Raw genomic sequence first — 22361 nt, 5'->3', positions numbered from 1 at the left:
GGACAGTGGTATTTGTGACTTTTCTTATTATGATCAGATTTATACACAGGTCTAGGAAAATAGCATAGATTTGGTCCAATAACTCTCAACTAGTCTGGATAATTTTCTCAAATAAACGCTTTAATAAGGTAAAGACTAACTCTATAATGAAAACCATTGTGTTTCAAAATGCTTCAAAAAGAGGCAAAGTAGGAGGAACACAGCTACTTCACACTTTGAGAAAAAAATACATAATGAAATGTATCAAACAATCTTCCAGTGAAAACATATGGTAGCCATATGAGTAAGAGCTGCATCCTTGTTCCCTCTCTTCCTATCATCTTTGCAGTCTGTTTGTAAACAGAGCAAAATAATAGAAACTAAAGTCCAAAATATATTCAGAACTTTAGCAATCACTATACATGTAACTAGAACATCAAAATAAATCACATTTACATGATGTTTGAATGCAAATAGGCTATTCTACCTTTATCTATATGTACTGTCAACCTAATTGGAATCTGATTTTCTCTAAAATATAGCTCTCTTTTATTAAAACTGAGCATAGTTTTAATTAAGAGCTAATATCTGAGAAAAGAAGACAGAAGTCTCAAAAGCCCCAACAAAAAGGAGTGAAATTCATAATTGTAGCAACCTTGCATTCCCCATTGATACAGATATCCAGTGAGTCCGCATTGCACTGAGTCCCATCAATCACCGCAGGGGCACGTTCAGTGTAGAAGTTGTAACCTTCAGCCAGGCAGTTTAATGCGCAAGGTTTTACCCCACCTGGACAAATACAGCAGAAGAGAAATAAATGGAGTCGTTCTTGTAAGAAACGGTGATTCCATATTAACCACAGTAAATTTACAATTTATACAGACATAATGCTGTCACTATATACCCAGATGTGTAGGTTTCTTTCCTTCTTTGCTAAAATTTCACACTTATTTTCATTGCTTGTGAAACTTGACAGAGGATCCATTGAGCAGTTTCAAAATTTAAAATGTTCACGTATTTCCAATAACAATATATTTTAGGTCAAAAGGGATCATAGTAAAGGTACCTAAATGTTGAAAAAAATGGATGAAATGGAAGATTTTTTAAAAACTAAGAAAACACGGGGGCCTGGGTGGCTCAGCATCCAACTCTTGCTTTCGGCTCAGGTCATAATCTCAAATTTTGTGAGACTGAATGCCACTTCAGCCTTTATGCTCACAGTGTGGAACCTGCTTAGGATTCTCTCTCTCCCTCTCTCTGCCCCTTCTCTGCTCACTCTCTCAAAATAAATAAATAAACATTAAAAGAAAAACTAAGAAAATTAAGTTTGAGGAGGCTTGACACAATAACTTCTTGTAACAAATGGAAATTTCTACAACATACGTCCCTTGTTAACTGCAGCTGATACAAAACCCTGCTACTTGAAGCAGGGATATGGTACTTGTAAAACAAAAACAAAAATGAAAACAAAAACAAAAACAAAAACACCTCTGAATTTGTACTTGGTTTAAACATACCATATTCAACGAATGTGGCTTTAGCATAGAGATAAATTTTTATGCGATAAGCAAATCAAAGGTAAAGTTAATTATAGCATTAGATTTGAATAATTCTTATTACTAAATCAAAGATATTACATGGAGCATTAAACGTGAACAAATAAAACAATACCCAATTTAATTTTGTGAATAAATGCATATAATAATGTCATCATTTTCATTTTGTCACTGAAATTTGTATTTTTAAGGTTGATGTGAAAAATGGGCATAAATAATAGTAATTTAAAAAATAAGCAGAGTAATATTATAATCCCATAGTATATTGGAAAAGTAGCAATATATATGAATTTATTTTATTCAAAATACTGCATGAGAAAGCTACATAAAAATATGTACCTATTGATTGAAATTATGATTTAAAAACACTTTTGTTGAACCTTCATTTAAAACACTTGGCTTCAGGGGCGCCTGGGTGGCGCAGTCGGTTAAGCCTCCGACTTCAGCCAGGTCACGATCTCGCGGTCCGTGAGTTCGAGCCTCGCGTGAGGCTCTGGGCTGATGGCTCGGAGCCTGGAGCCTGTTTCCGATTCTGTGTCTCCCTCTCTCTCTGCCCCTCCCCCGTTCATGCTCTGTCTCTCTCTGTCCCAAAAATAAATAAACGTTTTGAAAAAAAAAATTTAAAAAAAAAAACGTTGAAAAAAAAGAAAATAAAAACACTTGGCTTCATTCTAATTATGCTGATAAGATTTCTCTTTGAAATAAAGAAGACTACTTCTAGCAAAGAAAATAAGGCAGAAAGAAAAAATGACATGCTTAGTCTTAGTGAAAGTAGAAACCAGGTTTTTGCAGGGTGAAAGTATGTGAAATAAAAGAGACAAGACAACTGAGTGGTAGAGACAATGGTAAATGAGAGAACATTTCATTAAAGGAGATCATTGTTAAAGTTGATTGTTGTATAATGCAAGAAGATGGCCCTATATTGTCAGAAATTCTATTTTTTTCATGAGAATCTGAAAACCTAGATTTTTAAAATAAAAACTTTTCTTAGTAATTCATTCAAAGTTTTCAAAAATACTGTGGAGGTTAAAACATGTTTATAAGTAAAATCTGGTTCGTGAACTGCCAGTTGACAACCTCTGGCCTAACTCTGTGTTTATTTCCATTTTTGATGTTTACAGGCTATAGAACTTCTATTTAATTGCAATGTTATTACTAGACTTAGGGTAATGATACCTTTGCTGTACTGAGCACAAAAATAACAAGTAATAAATAAAATAATTTCTTCCTGAGCTGATAATCAAGGTGTTTACATTTATTTTTGTAAGATTCTCATTAATAAAATTACTCTAAATTTTAATGAATTTTACTGCGATTTTTTTCATTACTACCCAATATAGTTCTTTTCCCATTTTTTATTATAATGCTTTGGAATTTAAGGCAGCTTTTTGTGTATCTGTCTTGAAAAAGAGAACATGAGTTCTCTCAATTTTAATGTTATTTAATTATGTAAGTTAGTATTTGATATGTAGGACATATAAATGCCAAGGATGTATTCCTTAGACCATTACACTATGTGATGATGATAATAAGAATACATTTCTTCCTTTTTTATTACTGAAGATGTGTTTAGCTTCCTAAGCTACAGTGAGTTTGCAGAAGATGTACTGCATTTATTTCGAGAAGGGATTTAAGATGATTCTCCAAATGGAAGGTCACATCATTACCAGTTACCTTCAGTGAAAGCTTATTATGAATTTAGGGTTAATTTACTAAGCTTACATTATCTAGATGCTAATTATTAAATCTGTTAATTATTTCAGACACTTCTTTCCCTCCTACAGTAAGATGAACGAATCCCAATTGTATGTGCACCTAATAAAAGCAATTTGAATTACATGAAGAAAAACTTACAGATAAAGAAGCAAAGTCATATTTTTAACAGTTGGAGATTTTTAACACACTTCTCTCAGTAACTGAAAGAGGAAGTCAGAACAAATTTAAAAGATTTAAACAGCACTATCAACCAGATTGATGTGATGGATATCTGTGGAACAGTGTATCCAACAATTGAAGAAAATAATCCTTTTCAAGTATAGATGAACATTACCAACATGAACAATAAGCTGTACTATAAAACAAATCTCAATTAATTTTAAATATTTAAATCATACAGAGTATTCTCTGATCATAGAATTATATTATAAATTAATAACCAAAAAAAATCTAGAAAATATCAAATATTCGGAAATAAAAATAACATACTTCAAATAACTCATGGGTCAAACAAGAAATCACAATGTAAATAAGAAAAGATTCTGGACTAAAGGAAATTTTTTTAAAAATCAGGTTTTGCGGGGGGCACCTGGGTGGCTCAGTCGGTTAAGCATCCGACTCCAGCTCAGGTCATGATCTCACAGCTCATGAGTTCAAGCCCTGATGACAGCTCAGAGCCTGGAGCCTGTTTCAGATTCTGTGTCTCCCTTTCTCTCTGCCTCTCCCCCACTCACGCTGTCTGTTTCTCTCTCTCTCAGAAATAAATAAACATTAAAAAAAATTTTTTTTTAAATCAGATTTTGGGAATGCAGAAAAGCAAAATGAACCCCAAATTTAAAAATAATAAATATAAGAACAAAAATTAATAAAAAAAAAAGTAATAAAGAACTAAAGCCAAAAGTTGATTCTTTGAAAAGATTAAAAAAATTGATAAATCTCAAGCAAGATTGAACAAGGAAAAGAGAGAAAACACATATTATCAATATCAGAAATGAAATAGCATTTATCACTACTGAGCCCACAGATATTAAGCAGGATAGTAAGAAAATGTTATGATCAGTTTTCTATCAAGAAATGGGATATGCAAGTAACAAATTCCTTTAAGACATAAGAATTTTTAAAAATCTAAATAGCCATTTGCCTACTAAAGGAGTTGAATTTGTAGTAAATTTTTTTTTCACAAAGAAAATACCAAGCCTGAGTGGTTTTACCAGTGAAATGTATTCTAAGGAAGAAATAATATCAATCCTACAAACTCTTTAAAAATAAATAGGGATTCTAGTTGTGGAAACCAGAGTAGCTCTAATACCCAAACCTGTCAAAGACATGATAGAAAAAAAATTTACAAATCAATATTCCTTATAAACATAGATGCAAACATCCTTAATAAAATATCAGAAATTATATCTGATAACATATAAAAAGATAATAAATCAATACCACATGGGGTTTATCCTGGGATAAAACGTTGGTTTGACATAAAATCTATCAAGCAATTCATATATTAACGGAATAAAGAAAAACACATATAATCATACATGTACCAGTTGTACTAAAGGGCCAATCCAGTGAATTAAGGCAAGAACATGAATTAAAAGGTATAAAGATTATTATAGACAGTCACTACTTCCAGATAACATGACTATTTATGAAGAAAATCCTAAACAATCTACAAGACAACTCTTAGAACTAAGAAGGGAATTTAGAAAGGTCACAGAATAAAAAGTTAATATATAAAAATCTATTTAATTTTATATACTAGAGAAAATAATTAAAAATGTTTTAAACTTATATTTACAATAGGTTCAAAAACCATAAGTTACTCAGGAATAGGTTTAACAAAAGAAGTGCAATTAAAGAAAACATAAAAATAAATGGATATATGTATATACACACCATTTTGATAAATTCACTGTTGAAGTCAATACTCAATGTGTCAAAATAATATTGTTAACTTATCAGTTCTCCCTCAATTGATCTATAGATTCAACATGATAGCAATCATAAGCCTAGCATGTTTTTCTATAAAAATGAATAATAATTCTAAAATTTATATAGAAATGCAAAGCATTCAGAATATCCAAAGAACTCTTGAAAAAAAGATCAAAGTTAGAGGAACTTACACTACCTGTGTCCAAGACTATGCAGTTATAATAATTAGGTCAGTGTGGTACTAGCATAGTATTGCTGCCATTTCATTTCTTTGTGCCTTGTGCACATTTCGTCGTGCATTTCTATTGTTGACAAATAGATCAGAGAAACAAAATAGACTCCATACTACAAATACACACCATACACCCAAATTATTTTTAGACTGTATATCTAAATGTAAAGACCAAAACCATGTGGCTTTTATTTATTTATTTTATTTTATTTGTTTTTTTTTAATGTTTTTATTTATTTTTGAGACAGAGCATGAGCAGGGGAGGGGCAGAGAGAGAGGGAGACACAGAATCCGAAGCAGTCTCCAGGCTCTGAGCTGACAGCACAGAGCCCAACGCGGGGCTCGAACTCACAGAGTGTGAGATCATGATCCGAGCCGAAGTCGGAAGCCCAACCGACTGAGCCACCCAGGCGCCCCCAAAACCATGTGGCTTTTAGAAGAAAACATAAGAAAATATCTTCCTGAGTTGAGAAAGGCAAAGATTTCTAAGATAGGACACTGAACACAATAACCATAAAAGGAAACAAAATTGAAAAATTAGCATTCATCAAAATTAAAATCTTATACTTATCCAAAACACCATTAAAAAATAATAGGAGAGGGGCACCTGGATGGCTCAGTCGGTTAAGCAACTGACTTGGGCTCAGGTCATGATCTCACGGTTCGTGAGTTCAGGCCCCACATTGGGTTCTCTGTTGTCAGCACGGAACCCACTTCAGATCCTCTGTCCCCCTCTCTCTCTGCTACTCCCCTGTTAGCTCTCTCTCTTTCTCACCCTCTCTCTCAAAAAAACACACAAACAAAAAAAAAACATTAAAAAAAAGTAACAGGAAGGTCCAAAGACGGGAGAAAATACTTATAAAATTCATCTGATAAATGACTACCACTCAAGAATAAAAAGATAAAAAAACAATTAAAAACAAGCAAAGGATTTGAACAGACACTTTACAAAAGACTTACAAATGGTCAACAAGCACATAAAAATGTCCACAAAAAAATGTGTTAACATAATCATTGGTCAGAAACTGCAAATTAAAACTGCATAGAGACATTATTTTCTACCCGCCAGAAGATTGAAAATACCAAATGTTGGCAAGGATGTGGAACAAACATACCTATTGGTGGGAGTATAATATGGTACATTATTTTGGAAAAACATCTGGCAATTACTTTTAAAACTAAACTCACACCTACCCTATTGCCCAGCAATTCCACTCCTAAGTATTCACCCAAGAGAAATGAAAACATATGCTCACAAAAGACTTGTACACAAATGTTCACAGCAGCTTATTCAGAACAGCTGAAAACTAGAAACAACTCAGGTGGCCATCAATAGCAGAAAGGGAAAACAAACTGTTTATTACAATACAATGCTGATCAGCAATAAAAAGGAATAAACTATTCATACATGCAATAACATGGATGGGTCTCAAAAACATTTGGCTTACGGAAATGTTGCCCAAAAGAGTAAATATGACATGATTTCACGTATATGATGTTCTGGAACTGACAAAACTAATCTATGGTAATAGATTCAGAAATATCAGAACTGTGGTTTGCCTCTTGGAGGTAATAGGTAGAGGCAGCTATTGACTGGGAAGGACTATGAGGACTATGAGAATCTTGGGGGTATGGTAATGTTCTATATGTCAATAGGGTTTTATAGGTGCATGCAATTGTCAAAACTCAGGGAGAGTACAGTTAAGATTTGTTCACTTAAGGGGTGCCTGGGTGACTCAGCCAGTTAAATATCTGACTTCAGCTCAGGTCATGATCTCGTAGTTCATGAGTTGGGGCCCTGTGTTAGGCTGTGTGCTGACAGCTCAGAGCCTGGAGCCTACCACGGATTCTGTGTCTCCCTCTTCTCTCCCCCTCCCTTGCTCACACTCTGTCTCACTCTCTCTACCTAAAAAATAAATGTAAAAAAAAAAAAAAAAAAAAAAAAAGATTTGTGCATTTCATTGTACATAATCTTCTCTCTCTCAAAAAAAAGTAAATGTTGAACTGTGGTTAATGCTATACGTGTTGAAGTACTTAGAGGAAATGTTAATGACTACAACTTACTTTGAAATTCATCTAAAAAATAAAATAGATTAATGGATAGAGAGATGACTAGACATGTAATAAAGGAAGTATATTAAAATGTGAATGGTAGAATCTTGGTGGTGGGTATAAAGATGTCACTGTAAAATTCTTCTAATACTGCTCCACTGGAAAATTTTCAAAGTAAGATGTTAGAATAAAAAACAAACATTGAAGTTTTTTAAAAGGGTATTCAATTCTTCCAAGAGAAAATTCTAACAAAATTTAATTTATATTTTGAGAGTACAAGAAAACTTCTTGTGTTTACTAAATAATTTGTGTTTGATACATGCCAAATTAAAGGGTAAAAATGTTTCCCAACACTAAAAAAAGAATAACAATAATCTAGGGGAAGATCCTTGGCCTTTGGCCAAGAAAGAATACAGATTTTCCTGGCCACTTTTTAGTTGGTTTATATTGTTATAATCTGTTTTTAGGGTGATAGTTCTAAATATGCAATGATTATAAATGATTATAATGTAATGTCCATATATCCCAAGGAGGTCTCAAGAACTCAAAAACATTATTTGGATTTATATCCTTTCCAGGACTTGAATAGAATAGAATAGAATTAGGTTTCTAAAAACACTGTTAAATAGAATTAGTTTTTAAAAAACAATTTCTGATCATTTTTACTAACATATAAACTTTATTACAGGAAACTTTATAGTACGGTAAGCATTTTCCTGCTTTGATTTGCAAACACTAATTTTTACTAGTATGTGTATGAAAGTATGTGTGTGTTTGTATGTATTTATATATTCTTTCATATTTGCAAATCTCTCAAGCATGATGAATGCTCTGCCAGATTATACATTACCTCCAGTATAGGGTTTCCAGTTATAATACTTTCCACGGAAAGGCATATTGTCAAAGTCTGCACACTGTTTCTCTCGAAAATCTCGGGCCCCCAAAGGACATGGCTAAAATAAAATAAAATCATAAATGGTATGATTGTTGAAAAATACCGAAACTAAGGGACAATGTCCCTACAATTAAAATTGCCTAACTCATCACATTAGTTCACTGCCTGATGCTATGGCTATAATTCTGGTATTTGCTTTACTGTTTTACAACCAATATTCAGACTGAAGATTCTGAGTTGTAATCTTAGCCACAGAAGAAATAACTGAAGTAATTTAAACAAAATTAAGCGTTAAGACAGTTTCCGTATAACTTTACACTCAGATACATGTCATAGTCTACTTTACAATCAACCCATCAGGTAGCTCCTTATAAACACACACAAAAACTATGTGAAGAAACTAAAACACAAAATCTCTGTTGGTAACATTATTTGAGGTCCATTTGCCACAGCTACTCCCAGCTCTTTATTTTAAGGAATCAAGAGGCAGGTTTGTAAGACAACATTCAGTACTATTAATTGTGGTTTGGATCCCCACTACTATAGCTGTTTACTGTCTAGCCTTGACAAAAACCATATTTTAAGATGTGGAATGAACTGGGCAAATGCTATGCCTCAAGTCTAAACACCTTCAAATTCAAGGAATTTGGACTTATTAAGATTTACATTTAATCTCTGAACATCACAGAAAGTAAAATACTAAATTGATTCAAAACATGTGCATATGTTGGGTAGGGAGAGAGAAGGATGTTGAGAGGGTGAAGAGAGGGTTATTTGTTTTTAAACATTTGGAATGCTTCTTCTACCTGAATTTTTTAAAAAGGAAAACCTTGCCAATGTAGTTAGGTCTAGATTCCAAATACCACAGGGCACCCTAAATTCAATCTCTAAGTTCACAAAGAATTAAAAGTACAACATGTCACAGTGTTTGAGCAATCTGACCTAACTTGACTTATCTTTTAGAGTTCTGCAGTTGTGGCACCTAAAAAACTGTTACTGCTTTTGAAATATGGAGAAAATAACCCACTCACATATGGAAGAACAAAACAGGTCAGTAGATAAAATTCTTAATTGTGAATAAATGATGAGTAGATTAAACTCTCAGAGGTCATTCTGAGATTTTTACTACCCTCCCTTGGATCTCTACATTTATAAGGTTTCCTGAGGTCAGTATGTTGTAAATGGTCCCTTGAAGAATGTATAAAAATAATAGGCCAGGGGCGCCTGTATGGCTCAGTCAGTTAAGCATCCAACTCTTCATTTTGGCTCAAGTCATGATGATGCCGTTCATGGGATCAAAGCCTGCGTCAGGCTCTCCACGAGCCTGCTTGAGATTCTCTCTCGCTGCCCCTCCCATGCTTGTGTTCTCTCTCTCTCTCTCTCTCACTCAAAATAAATTTAAAAAAATAAACATTTAAAATAAATAAATAAAATATGACACTGCAATATCAAACCTAATGATTGTGCTTATCAATCACCCTTCTTATTTGCCTTTTAAAAAATGGCAAATAATTGTTTACTATAGGTTACCTACTGCATCACTTCCAGGAGGTTTTGTTTCATGGTGTGCTTATGTTTGGATCAAAGAAAATCCATTCTATCTACTTTCAGGGAATCTGACACAAGGACTAAAGTTGTCAGTGGCTTTGCCATGCAGCAAGACTGATTTTTTAGCAAACATCATTGATTTTTTTTATATATATAATACAAATACTTTGAACTCCAACTACAAGTTTTCATATAATACTTAAGTATTTGTAAAGCACCAACCACCTAAACATTCATTCAAGCATGGCTTTTAATCTAGTTGGAGAAACCAGATACCAATGCTACCCGGGCATCTGAGTGGCTTAGTTAGTTAAGCAACCAGCTAGATTTTGGCTCAGGTTCTGATCTCATGGTTTGTGAGTTTGAGCCCCATGTTGGGCTCTATGCTGACAGCACAGAGTTTGCTTGTGATTCTCTCTCTCCCTGTCTCTCTGCCCCTGCCTGCCTCCTTGTGGGCACTCTCTCCCTCTCTCTTAAAATAAATGAATAACCTTAAAAAAAAATTCTACCAGATACATAGCACTGTCTCAGGCAGTGAATATACAACAGCATGGTACAGGTGACCTATAGGTGCTGTAATAAAAGTAAAAGATCCATGTGTCATGTGATTAATTAGGGAAATATTTGTGGAGGAGGAAAATCTCAAGTATATTATAATTATAATAAAAGTATTAAAAATAATTACCCTTTGTTAAAAAAATGTTATGTACTTTATTTTTTATTATTTTAGAGAGAGTGCAAATGAGCGAGGGAGAAGGGCAGAGGGAGTGGCTCAGTGTGGAGCCTAATGCAGGGTTCAATCCCACGACCCTGGGATCATGACCTGAGCCAAAATCATGAGTTGGACACTCAGTCGACTGAGCCACTCAGATGCCCCAATAATTATCCTTCATAATATTATAAAGTATTATAGGAATTGAGCTGGATGAGAGAGAAAAAATTTCTAGACGGAAGGAACTATTAAGACTGAAACCAAGTAAAGACACGGGCACAGGAAGGCGAAGGTCATATGTTGGGAACAGTTGGAGAAAGGCCATCCTAGGTGAAAGGAACTTACGAAATCATAAGAGGAGACGACATTTCATAGAAAACCACATGAAAAAGTTCTGAATTAACAAACTAAGGCATCATGAGGACCATTCACAGAAAAACAAACAAAAGAAAACCACCCCATTCTTGACTATGTTGTAAGGAATCTCCTAAATACAGGCAAAGTAAAAAGTCCAACAGAAGGGTTTAATAAAGCATTTGGATAATATTTCATAAACTTTCTAATTTACACTCTTTTCCTGTGATAACCACTCCTAGAGTCATGATAATAAAAATATTAACAATGACAACAGCTACTTAGCATTTACTGAGCGTTTAGCAGGTACCCATTCTGTGGCACACTATTCAGAGGTCTCTAGCTGTGTTACCTATTCAAACTATCTCAACACTCTTAGGTAGTTACAATTAATAATTCCTTTTACCCAGTACACTGGGTACACAAAGGCTGCTTAATAATAGTTTCAAGGTGTAAGGACATTCCCTCATCTAAGTGGGGGTTTCCTTGAACTCTAAATGCTATAGTAACAGCATAAGGTTGTAGCTCTGTTAAGATGTACAAAAACTTAACAGGAGTAACCGTCATTTCAGCTAGCAAGTTTCTTTTCTTCTCCAAACTACTTTTTGCTCATTTATAAGAGAACTAAAAGCAAACTTTTGGAGTATGATCAACCTGGAGTGAATTCTAATTTGGTGTATTTAGCAATGTGCCTGCAATGTACTTAATTTTGCAAGCCTCATCTATAAACGGGGCATAATACTAGTATTTACCTCCCAGGTGAGGATTCATACAAACTGTTTAGCTCTGTACCTGGCGTACAGATACTGTAGTACTGAATAACTATGAGCAGCTGTTCTGGTCTTGGCTCTGGGCGTTCTTAGATGCATTCCTCACCTTCTTCTACACTGTTCTGTATTTCAGGGGAACAAACTCTGAAAACTCCATTTGTCAGGCTTCTGTGTCTGCTGATTTCCAACAATGGTTCAGACAATGGAAGGCACTACGGCAGAAGCCAGAGTGTTTCTCTCTCTCTCCACCTCAGGCAGCATTGTAGGCAAAAGCAGAATCTTTTTGTGACCCCAACTTCAGGTAACGGGACCACACTTACCGCTCCCACCACCCGTACCCTCCAACCCCATCCAGTTTCTGTTCCACCTTCTAATGTATAATCCCAGCCTCTGGACTCTGATAAAACTACTTCCTTCCTTGGTCTCCCTGGGAGGATGGGTGGCATCTTCCTGTCTCTTCCATCAATTCTTTTCATTAAATTCCCTCTATTAAATTCCCTCTATTTAAATATTCAGAGTGGTTATATTATTATGGTTGGATCTTTATTGATAAAACAATAAAAAATAGCAATGATGATGATATTGACGAGGTATTTGGGCGACTGAACAGAGATGGTTTCTATGTATTATTTTTTGCAATTTGTTGGTTAAGTGCAGAGATTAGCCAACTTTTTTTTTTTTTTGGTAAAGGGCCACATACTAAATATTTTAGACTCTTGAGTGTCATTCGGTCTCTGTTGCAGCTACTCAACTGTGCCATTATAGTGTGAAAGAAGCCATGGACAATATATAAATGAACAGTCAGGGCTGTGTTCCAATAAAATTTTATTTACAAAAAGAGGGGACAGGCCAACTTTAGCCCAGAAGGTGTGATTTTTCAACCCCTTGATTTAGGTGTTAACATAATAGATACATATGTCTAGTAGCACTTTGAAGAATAACCAAACTCAGTGATTATTTTTGAGTCAATACAGAATCATATACTTTTGAGAAATGTTAGAATATAAACTATGTTGCTTAACATGCTTAAATCTCCTCTACAATTATTCCCCAAAGTGGTCATACAATCTATATAAGCATCTAACAGAAAAATAAAAAACTTTTCAGGAGCTGCAATTACTATCAGGTTCTTTCTTACTTTTAACCCAAATCTGTCCCCCTATAACCTAGGGGTCTTGCTCCTTTCTTCTGGATCTGCACGGAACAATCTTACCCCTAACTGAAAGGAATCTAGACCTTGATGGCTTTCCTATGGGCACATCATAACCTTATCACTAGTCCTCTTAAAACCAGCCACCAAGAACTGGCCTTAAATGTCTTTTTTCTAATCAGCAAATACATTTATTTGCTTAATATGTGTCACACATGATGTAAGCTCTAGAGATAAAGCAATAGACAAAATAGATTAGGTCCCTGCTTTCATGGAGCTCACTCTAGTTGGAGGTGAGAAAGAAGAAAAATAAAGCAGGGTGAAGGGACTGATAGTGAGGTAGGAGGGAAGTTGTTTTAAAATAGTATTGTCAGAGAAATTCTCTCTTACAAGGTGGCCCTTGAGCAGAGAGTTAAAGGAGACTGAGGGAGTCACCTACATACACATGAGTGAAAATAAACAGTAAATGAAAAGACCCTAAAGCAAGACTGTACTAAGGATGTTCATAGAATAGCAGCGAGGACCGAAGGGCTTAAGGAAACTGTAGTAGACTTTATTCCATGCCTTTCTGCTTCTAGACTATATCAGCTAGTGTTCTGTTTTCCTGATTTCAATGCTTCCTTCAGTGAATGATCTGGATTTGTGTTGATTAGAAATTAGCTCAGTAGGAGTTGTATATTCTTGTTCCAAAGAATCAGAGTGATCAAGGAAAAGAGTAATTTCTTAAGGAAAAATTACATACAGTAGATTCTTTTGGTTTTTTTTTTTTTTGAATAAAGTGTTTTTTTAATAAAGCGTTTGAGTAAAGCGTTTAAGAAGTAATGCTTTTTACATTACTTAAAGGTAATAAATGCTGACACCATGCAAAAACTCTAACAGAAAACAGTGGGCATAAGCAACCAATTTTTTATGTAAAGCCTGACAGGTTTTCAGCCTCCTGTTGCTAACACTAATCAGGCATCCTCTCCTTCTAAAAAGCAACCAGCAGGACCCCACATAAATCCAGAGGGCAAAGCTGCAGGTCTCAGCATTTTTGATCTTAGTATTTTCAAAGAAATAAAAAAAATTAATATTAGCATCTTTATCAGCACTTTTCTTTCTACAGAGATATGTAACGTTAGAATGTGTTAGCACGTTCTACAGACTATCTTATGCTCCCAATTATACTGATTGTTTAAAAACATCTTTTTTTTTTTACTAAACTTAATACTTTTTATTGGTACATAAATCTAAAAAAAAATAATTCACTGGGCCATAAAAGTTGCTATAGAAAGAAATCTCAGCTTCCTCTCACAAACTTCATAGTGGCAGTTCTATTACTGAGGTTCTAATCCCAGTTTTGTCCCAAAGAATAGGGTGACCTTGGCAAGTCCCAGAAGCCCTTTGTGCCTTCTCTCTTTCATTTGCAAAATACACTCAAAATGCCATTTAACTTCAAGAGAAATACATCCCAAAATGTCTTGCAAATGAGAAAAATCCGCAAATACTGTGTTATATCTTATGGGTAATATAGTGTGAGAAGAAAACCCAGCATGAAAATTCTTTTACCCCTTTCCCATTCTTTTCCTCTTCCTAAAGAAGTTAAGTAGGCTGGCAGGATACAAGGATTCTTACAGCCTCAGGTAAAATGGCAACGTGAGCAAAATTGGCATTTTATTCTTCTATTTCTTTTCTCTATTGCCCTTCTCACCTTCTGCTGCTTTTTCCTTTCTTGCTTCCACACTAAATGCACTTTTGCTTCTTCGCTATCACACCAGACCATACTTCAACACTCCCCAAGTTTAATTCTCTACTCCCTCTCCAGGATAGCAATACACTCTCATATATTCTATACCCTCAATACCAATATACTCTATACCAGTACTCTATTATTTATACCACTATACTCTTATATACTCTATATTAGTTACAGGAGAATACATGCAATTTAGATTCCAGCCCCTTGCTCTACTTAGCAAGTCGTGTATTTGACGATGGACTGTGAAGAAAGAACACATTTCTATCTGTTCACCCAAACAGGCATCCCTTTCTAAAGCACACAGTGTCACATGGGCTAACAAAGTCCTTGCTTCTACACCCTCTCTTAAAGGTTGCAAACAAGATTCCTGATTTCCTGGTTATCAAGCACTGTATGATTATCTCACTAAAGTTAAATGTAGTGTCCAATGCACACAGTGAATCATCTCAACTACTTTTGATTCAACCTTCTTATATTTTCTCCCACAAAGATTTCTGATTTTTTTTATAGTTTCACTGTGTATTTACTTTTAAGCAAAAAGAAACAAAAGCCCGATAAACCTATAATGTCCAGACAAACTAGAATCTAGCTGTCATGTTTGATACCATAATCTTCTATACAAGTTTTCAAACTTAAAGCTTTTTCTGTATAGCCTGAATTTAATTAAAATGCTATTTGAACATAGCATAACCTTTTCCCTTAAGCCTATTAAAATGTTAGTGATGCAGAGAGCAAAGGCGAAAGAAATGTAGATAAAATTAAATTTCCTTAACTTGCAGCCCATTGACAAATACTTGAGACAGGCAGAGTCTGACATTTCTGCAGGAACTCCCAACTGTCTGAATGTTAATGCCTGGCTAGAGGAAAAAACAACCTTAGCTTAACAATAGCTAGGCCTCCGGGATCCCCTAAGTCTTCTTTTAACTTATGAAAATCTTTTGGAAACCTCCTTCGTCTCTACCCCTCCCAACTTAAAAGTATATAATTAATAGCTCCTCACATTCCCAGAGCAGCTCTTTCTGCCCACTGGTCCTGTCCCCATGCTTTACTAAAAACCACCTTTTTTGCACCAAAAACATCTCAAGAATTCTTTCTTATCTGTCTGCACCTGAACCCTTACATCCAATCACATCATTAGGAAACAAACATTTACTTCGTAATTTTTAAAACATCCCTTTTAGAAACACAATAAACAAGCAAGCTCTATTCTGTGTCTAAAAGCTAGTCCTTATTTTTCAAAACACAATGCACAAGTTCATACTAACCTAAAGAGTAATGACATAGCTCCTGTTATTCTTTTGCCATGTATATAATAATATAATAAATATTATATAAAACATTTATAAAAAATGCAGTGTTTGATACATCTCTGTTTTGTAATTATAACTTGGGACATGGTTATAACACTGTTAATGGATCCACTCTGTACCTTGTTATCACTTACCCCACACCTCTCCCTGGGGGCAAGGTCTGTAGGTTCAGAATGTTCTCAGCTATCTGGTTCTGCTGCAGGGTAAGGTTAGACTGGAAGTAAGACAATGTCAAAGGTGACCAAACTCTTTCAGAGAAGCTTACCTTGCCCAACCACCCCCCAAGGGCTCCATCTGTTTGTTATGAGAGCACTGGATCAATACTTAGACATTCTATGCTTCACTGAATCCCTTCCTTGGTACTAGACTATTGCTCAGCTTTAGTCCCTCATTTAAAAAAAAAAAATTGTTTTAGAGATGGGGTGGAGAGGGAGGGAGACAGAGAGAAAGAGAGGGGAAAGAAAGAGAGAGAGAGAGAAAGAGAGGGGAAAGAAAGAGAGAGAGAGAGAGAGAGAGAGAGAGAGAGAGAGAGAATCTTAAGTAGGCTCCACACTCAGTGCAGAGCCCGACTCTATCCCAGGACCCTGGGATCATGACCTGAGCCCAAATCAAAATTTGGATACTTGACTGACTGAGCCACCCGAGTGCACCTAATTTCAAAATACTTAAAAAAAAAAAAACCAAAAAACACAACACTTATTCTTCCTCTTTATAAAAGTGATTTGAAGATTTAATTACATTTGCAAGTACTTCATAATTTTTGTAATCTACTTCGAAACAAAAATGTCTATAATTAATAGCTACACTGTATTGAGTACAGGTTAAGTATTAGAAAGTAGCACTGGATGTTTTACATGTGTTACTTCTTTTAATTCTCAAACAACCCTGTAAGTTTGGTATAATTATGCTCTATTTCTAGAGGAATTCCCTGAAGCTTAGGTATTTCAACCAAATAGCAACAAGTGTTACAGTGAGCAATCAAGCTTAAGTTATTTGAATCCACAATCCGTACTTTCCCCACTACAATTCTACGTTTAAATATAGGCTATATTTTCCACAACCAAAGCAATATCACGTTTAATGACTATAAGCAATGTGTTGAAGAAGAAAAAAATTGCATGGTACCATGCCCCTCTAGAAAAGCTGAGAAAATACCCAGCTACTACACACTATGCTTACATTTTTTAACAGACCACAGACCACCCTTTTGACACCATAATTTTGTATAGTTTTGATGTATAAGATATAGGAAATGCAATGTTTAAGATGAAAGACAAATATGACTTTCCATCCCAGCCTGCGTGAAGCTTAGGTTTTTCACCAGAGGTTTTACTCCAGTTGTACAGGCCACTTTTAGGCAACCAACCTGAACAGCAGAAACCTGTGTAAAGTAGAAGGGCCCACAGTGCTCCCCAACCCCCTGGCTGCATACAAACAGCCCAATGGGCAACCTACCTCAAAATACCCATAAGCCCTAGCTGACCTAGGGATTGCTTACACCCGGACACAGGTACCAAAAAAGAAAAAACTGAAAATCGCTCACGTTCCATACCTCCTCACCTTCCCCCTTGAACTAGAGCCCCCCAGCACTGCCTAGTGGCAGACAGTATTTGCTTTGCTGTCCTGCCCACACCTCCCTTGGGGTGTATTCAGTAAACTATTTCCTTTGTTCTGCCTTGGGTGAATTCTTTCACTGCCTGCAGGGCCAGGCTCCACTTCATCAGGTTGCCCCCAATGCTCCAACCCCCCCCTCCCCCCCGCCAGTTACATACATTATCAAGCAGACACACAAATCACAAATAAAATAGAACAGGAAGAACAAGCACTTTTTTTTTTTTTTTTTTTTTTTTTTTTTTTTTTTTTTTTTTTTTTGGTTTTGGAGAACAGCTAAGCAACACCAGGAAATTCTTTTTTGGAAATGTAGAAAAGTCCTTTTTTATGGCATTATGACCTCCTTAAAATTCTGTTCTTCAAACCCAAGTCTCACAGGGGCCATGTCTATTTTCTATTTAGATTAGTTTATGATCTCAAATATTCTACTGCAGTTCCTAGTACAATGGTGAGACCCAATTTCATCCAATTCTACTATGTCTTTGGTAAAAATTGGATTCTCAGTAGTTTCAAGAGGAAAACCATTTTAATTTGTTCCTGCTATAGCTATTGTCTTCATGTACTATTCTGTCCTTGAGGCCTTATATGGATATCAAAGAAAGCATGTTTGTCTAGCTGCTTCTGAAGGCTTCTGAGGGTGACAGATGATCATGTAGATGCCTGTCTAACACATCTTGATGCAGATAATCAGCCTTAGAGTCTAAAGTGTCAGTACCTTTGGTCTCTAAGCTGATTAGGTTGCTGTTGAAACTGGTCAGGCCAATTTTATAGCTGGATACAATTTTCTGACCTATTTTTAAATTTGTAAAGATTGAGATTTTTTTTTATAAATTGCCTTTTCTATCTCCGGGGATCTTTTTCTTTGCAACTGGGGTAAATGGGACAGGAAGTAATGGAAACATTATTCCTTTTCCACTGGAGAGCTCTTGTCTTTCTACCAGTCCTCTATCCTTCAAATGCCTGGGGTGGGAATTAAATCAGCACTGGGGAGAAGTTGTAGCTATCTTGTTTTCATGCTAGCCACTTTTTAAGACTGCTTGGCCTAAAGAGGTTCTTGGTCTTAATTTGTCCTCTAACCTAAGCAAAAAAGAGGACTGTCAGTCTTGCATATTTCAATCTGATTCACTAATGTAGAGATCCCTGTAGGAGTATCAAAACTTTAAAATAGTAAAGTGTTCCTTTGTGATGTATCTCCTTTCATCATGGCTACCTTAGAACTGATAGTGTTAGCCTCTTTATTCAGGTCACTAGGAAACTCAGAGCAAAATGTGTGGCCCATATTAATAAATAGAAAGAATTATGGTACATATTTAAGGTACTAATCCCAGCCTAATATTATTTTCCTTTTTCTTGCATTTTCTAATTTACTTTATTTTTCACTTATGATTTTAATGAAGCTAACGCAACTCTAATCAGAGTTATGACTAATAATGATAAATAATTATGATATGTAAAAACACAAGAACTAAGTGGTAATCTATAGTACCAGCTGGCCAATCACAGAAATGAGAAGGTCAAGACTGTTATAAGACATGCGAGACCGATAAGCTATGAGGAACAGGATGTAAGATCTTAAAAGGGCATAAATTAAACAGCAGAGAGCAAGCTTCGAAGATTCATAAATAGGTGTTGCTACCATTTGACTCCTGATATGATCTCATTTTGGGCAATGATTTGAAAATTCTTCCAGGATCATTTCAATTTATCCTTTGTACCTTATTTAAATCTCAAGTGAGCTCTTGGATCACAAACAGCAAGCCAAAATGCTTATGAATTGTTTCCTAGTTCTTGACTGTCAGATTAATTTTAACTAATTGTAAAGATTTCTCTCATATTGCTTACAATGTCACTAAATTGATGTGCCCAGTATTCAGTTATGTTAAATATGTACTAAGGTAGGAGGCTGTTCTGATAAAGACAAGTATACTCTGGAATTCCTTAAAATAGGGTAGCTCGCACATAACAGACACCCACATTATAGAGGGGGAAAAAAAAGAACATTAAAACCATTGTATATTTAGAGAAAAGTACCAAGGTTAACATAAAGGATACAAACACAATAGCTCTATAATACCCCCAAAGTAACACCCATTCTATGCTTACTGGAACATACTGAGGTCTTGCTTACGTGACTCAGTATTAACTACAATCAATTCACTCTTTAGGATTTATCATGAAATTCTCCTATAGTCTATATAATAGAAACTTTTAGAACAGTTTTTTAAAATATAGAAGTTTCTGCTATAACATAACACATAAATTCTTGAAAAATCCTCTTTCTGCAAATTTGCATACTAAAAATAATAGGTATATGAGAAAAATAGTGTTAGAAGCAGATAAGTCAAAGACAGAAAACTAACAAAAACAATAAAGATTCTAATAAAATACTAGCACAGTTTTAAAAATGCATGGCAAATTCCTAACAAAGGAATCCTGAAGTAAACATAGGACTTTATCTTCTAAAAAGAAAAAAAAAAGTGAAATAAGTTAATGTGAAAGGGTTGAGGATGCTAAGTTATAAAGAGAAGAGGCCAATGTACAAAGACCAGGCAGAAACACATAATAAGGAGTTCCATGACAGAGCATGTGGCCAAACTGAGCAAAAAGAAGAATGTGGGATGAATGGTCATCATATACAGTATAAATTGCCTGTACCATTCTGCTGTATCAATGTAGTTTGACTTTAGCTGTTGTATCACTTAGTGGCAAAAACTATGCCACAAAATGACTCAATCACTTATGAGCTAATTTGTATTGCAGAGGCAAAGTATTGCAGAACAGAGTATACCAAAACTTCATTTTTTATTTTTATTTTTTTCAAAGACTTTATTTATTAACTTATTTCTAAATGTTTATTTTTGAGACAGTGCATGTGGGGGAGGGGCAGGGAGAGAGGGGGACAGAGGATCCGAAGTGGGCTCCGTGCTGACAGCAGCGAACCCGATACAGGGATATCTATTCCCAATGTGGGACTGAAACTTACAACCCCGAGATCCAATCATATGCTCTACTGACTGAGCCAGCCAGGTGCCCCTCAAAACTTTAAGTCAGCATATTTTTCTAGATTTATGTTGAAAGAATAAATTCAAAATATCTCAGCAAGCCAACTCACTGCCTAGGAAAAGGAGAAGAACTCTCAGAATGGGAAGAAAATATGGTGAAATTAATGGGTCTGGTACATAGTAAGTGCTCAATAAATGTTATCAGCAGCTACTACCACTACCACTACCACTTCTGTTGCTGCTACTTCACTAGTAAAGATGGAAACTAAAAGAGCATTGAGGCAGACATGTGTGGTGTACCCAGGATCTACAGTCTCTACTTTATTGCTAACAGAATTCTAATTTTTGGTCAGGAATCTACCTCTCAGGAAAGGTGACCTTAACCTCATGTTCGGGGCAAATCTGGATTAGTTTAAACTAATTATGGTAATCCCACTGTTTTTGGCCATGACTGGTTCAAAAGTGGGCATGAGGCCTCCAGGCCAATACAACATGAAGTCCATCAGAAGGAGGGTGGGAGGAGCTTTGGGAAAAACTTTCCTTATAAGTACTAAAGAGACACAGGAGCAGTTTATCTCTTCTCTTCCTCTGGATATTGTCAGGGCAAAAGCACTTTAGGTGCTCCGATGCTCCACTTACATTTTGAATTCCCCCTTCTCAAAGAAGACCTTCAGGAACTTCCCTCACTATCTTGTCAGCTCTTTGGGGGTTTTAAAGTGATGTTTTAAACAAGTCTTATTCAATAATTTTTTAAAAAGAGTTCTGTCAGAATAACTTACTCTATCATTACCAAAAATGGAAATATTCTACCTTTGTTTGCAAAATGATCTAAGACTGATTTGTTTTGAGAATTTTATATATAATTTTTACAATCTTCTTTGTGACAGTTATTTTTCTATTGCATAGCTAGACTGTGTAGCTCAGTGCTGCCTAGTACAGTTGCCATGAGCAACATATGGCTTTTCAAATATAAATTAATTCAACTTAAAAGTTCTGTTTTTCAGTTACACTAGCCACATTTCAAATGCCCAATAGCAATTTTGGTGAGTAGCTACCAAGCTGCACAATGCATATATAGAATATTTCCATCACTAAAGAAAATTCTCTTGGACAGTGCTGGCTATGTGTTCTGAAAGTTTAAATTTTCATATATTAGATTATGCTTTAAAAATCCCCAGCTTAAAAATTTATGCTCAGATAGCTTTTATAACTTAGATAGCATGAAAATAAATTTCAGTGTGGTAACTGAATTGTTACATATTCTGAACTAGTAGAATCTTAGATTTATGAAAAAAAATTATTTGTATTTCCATGATATAGTCATGTTAACTGTATCATTTGCTGAGAGCTGAAACAGAAGACAAAGCTAATAATAGAAATGCCAAGCCACCAGTAGCAGGTTATGCAATTTGAGCATCTCATGTTTATTTATTTTTGAGAAAGAGAGGCAGAGCATGAGTGGGGGAGGGGCAGAGAGAGAGAGGGAGACACAGAATCTGAAGCGGGATCCAGGCTCTGAGCTGTCAGCACAGAGCCTGATGCGGGGCTTGAACTCACGATCTGCGAGATCATGACCTGAGCTGAAGCCAGATGCTTAACCGACTGAGCCACCCAGGTGCCCCCACAATTTGAGCATTTAAAAGGAAGTTTATGGGTGAAAAGCAACAAGCCTAATATGTCTGGCACAGTTTTTTCCTTTTTCTCTTACTTATCGTACATTATTCATATTACAGTAACTATCTTATTAGAGCCAAAACATGTGCCTGCCCCTACAATCACGTAACAGAAACAGATGTGAATTGAG

At 35.5% G+C, this 22361-nt stretch overlaps 1 protein-coding gene across 1 annotated transcript in view; it reads right to left on the bottom strand.

Moving 5' to 3' along the window:
• The window catches only part of ADAMTS6 (ADAM metallopeptidase with thrombospondin type 1 motif 6), a 300191-nt gene that overhangs the window by 68430 nt on the left and 209400 nt on the right, over positions 1–22361 (bottom strand). Inside the window, exons 14-15 of the mRNA XM_040452059.1 lie at positions 8318–8420; positions 635–768 (exon numbers count right to left, since the gene is read on the bottom strand). Of these exons, the coding sequence (XP_040307993.1) occupies positions 635–768; positions 8318–8420 (237 nt within the window). The remainder of the gene's footprint in view (positions 1–634; positions 769–8317; positions 8421–22361) is intronic.

This window comes from Herpailurus yagouaroundi, unplaced genomic scaffold (genome assembly GCF_014898765.1).
Source record: "Herpailurus yagouaroundi ecotype Mexico unplaced genomic scaffold, PumYag 29, whole genome shotgun sequence".
Taxonomy (NCBI): domain Eukaryota; kingdom Metazoa; phylum Chordata; class Mammalia; order Carnivora; family Felidae; genus Herpailurus; species Herpailurus yagouaroundi.
The sequence above is the reverse complement of the archived record's forward strand: the minus strand, read 5'-3'. Positions and strand labels throughout refer to the sequence as shown.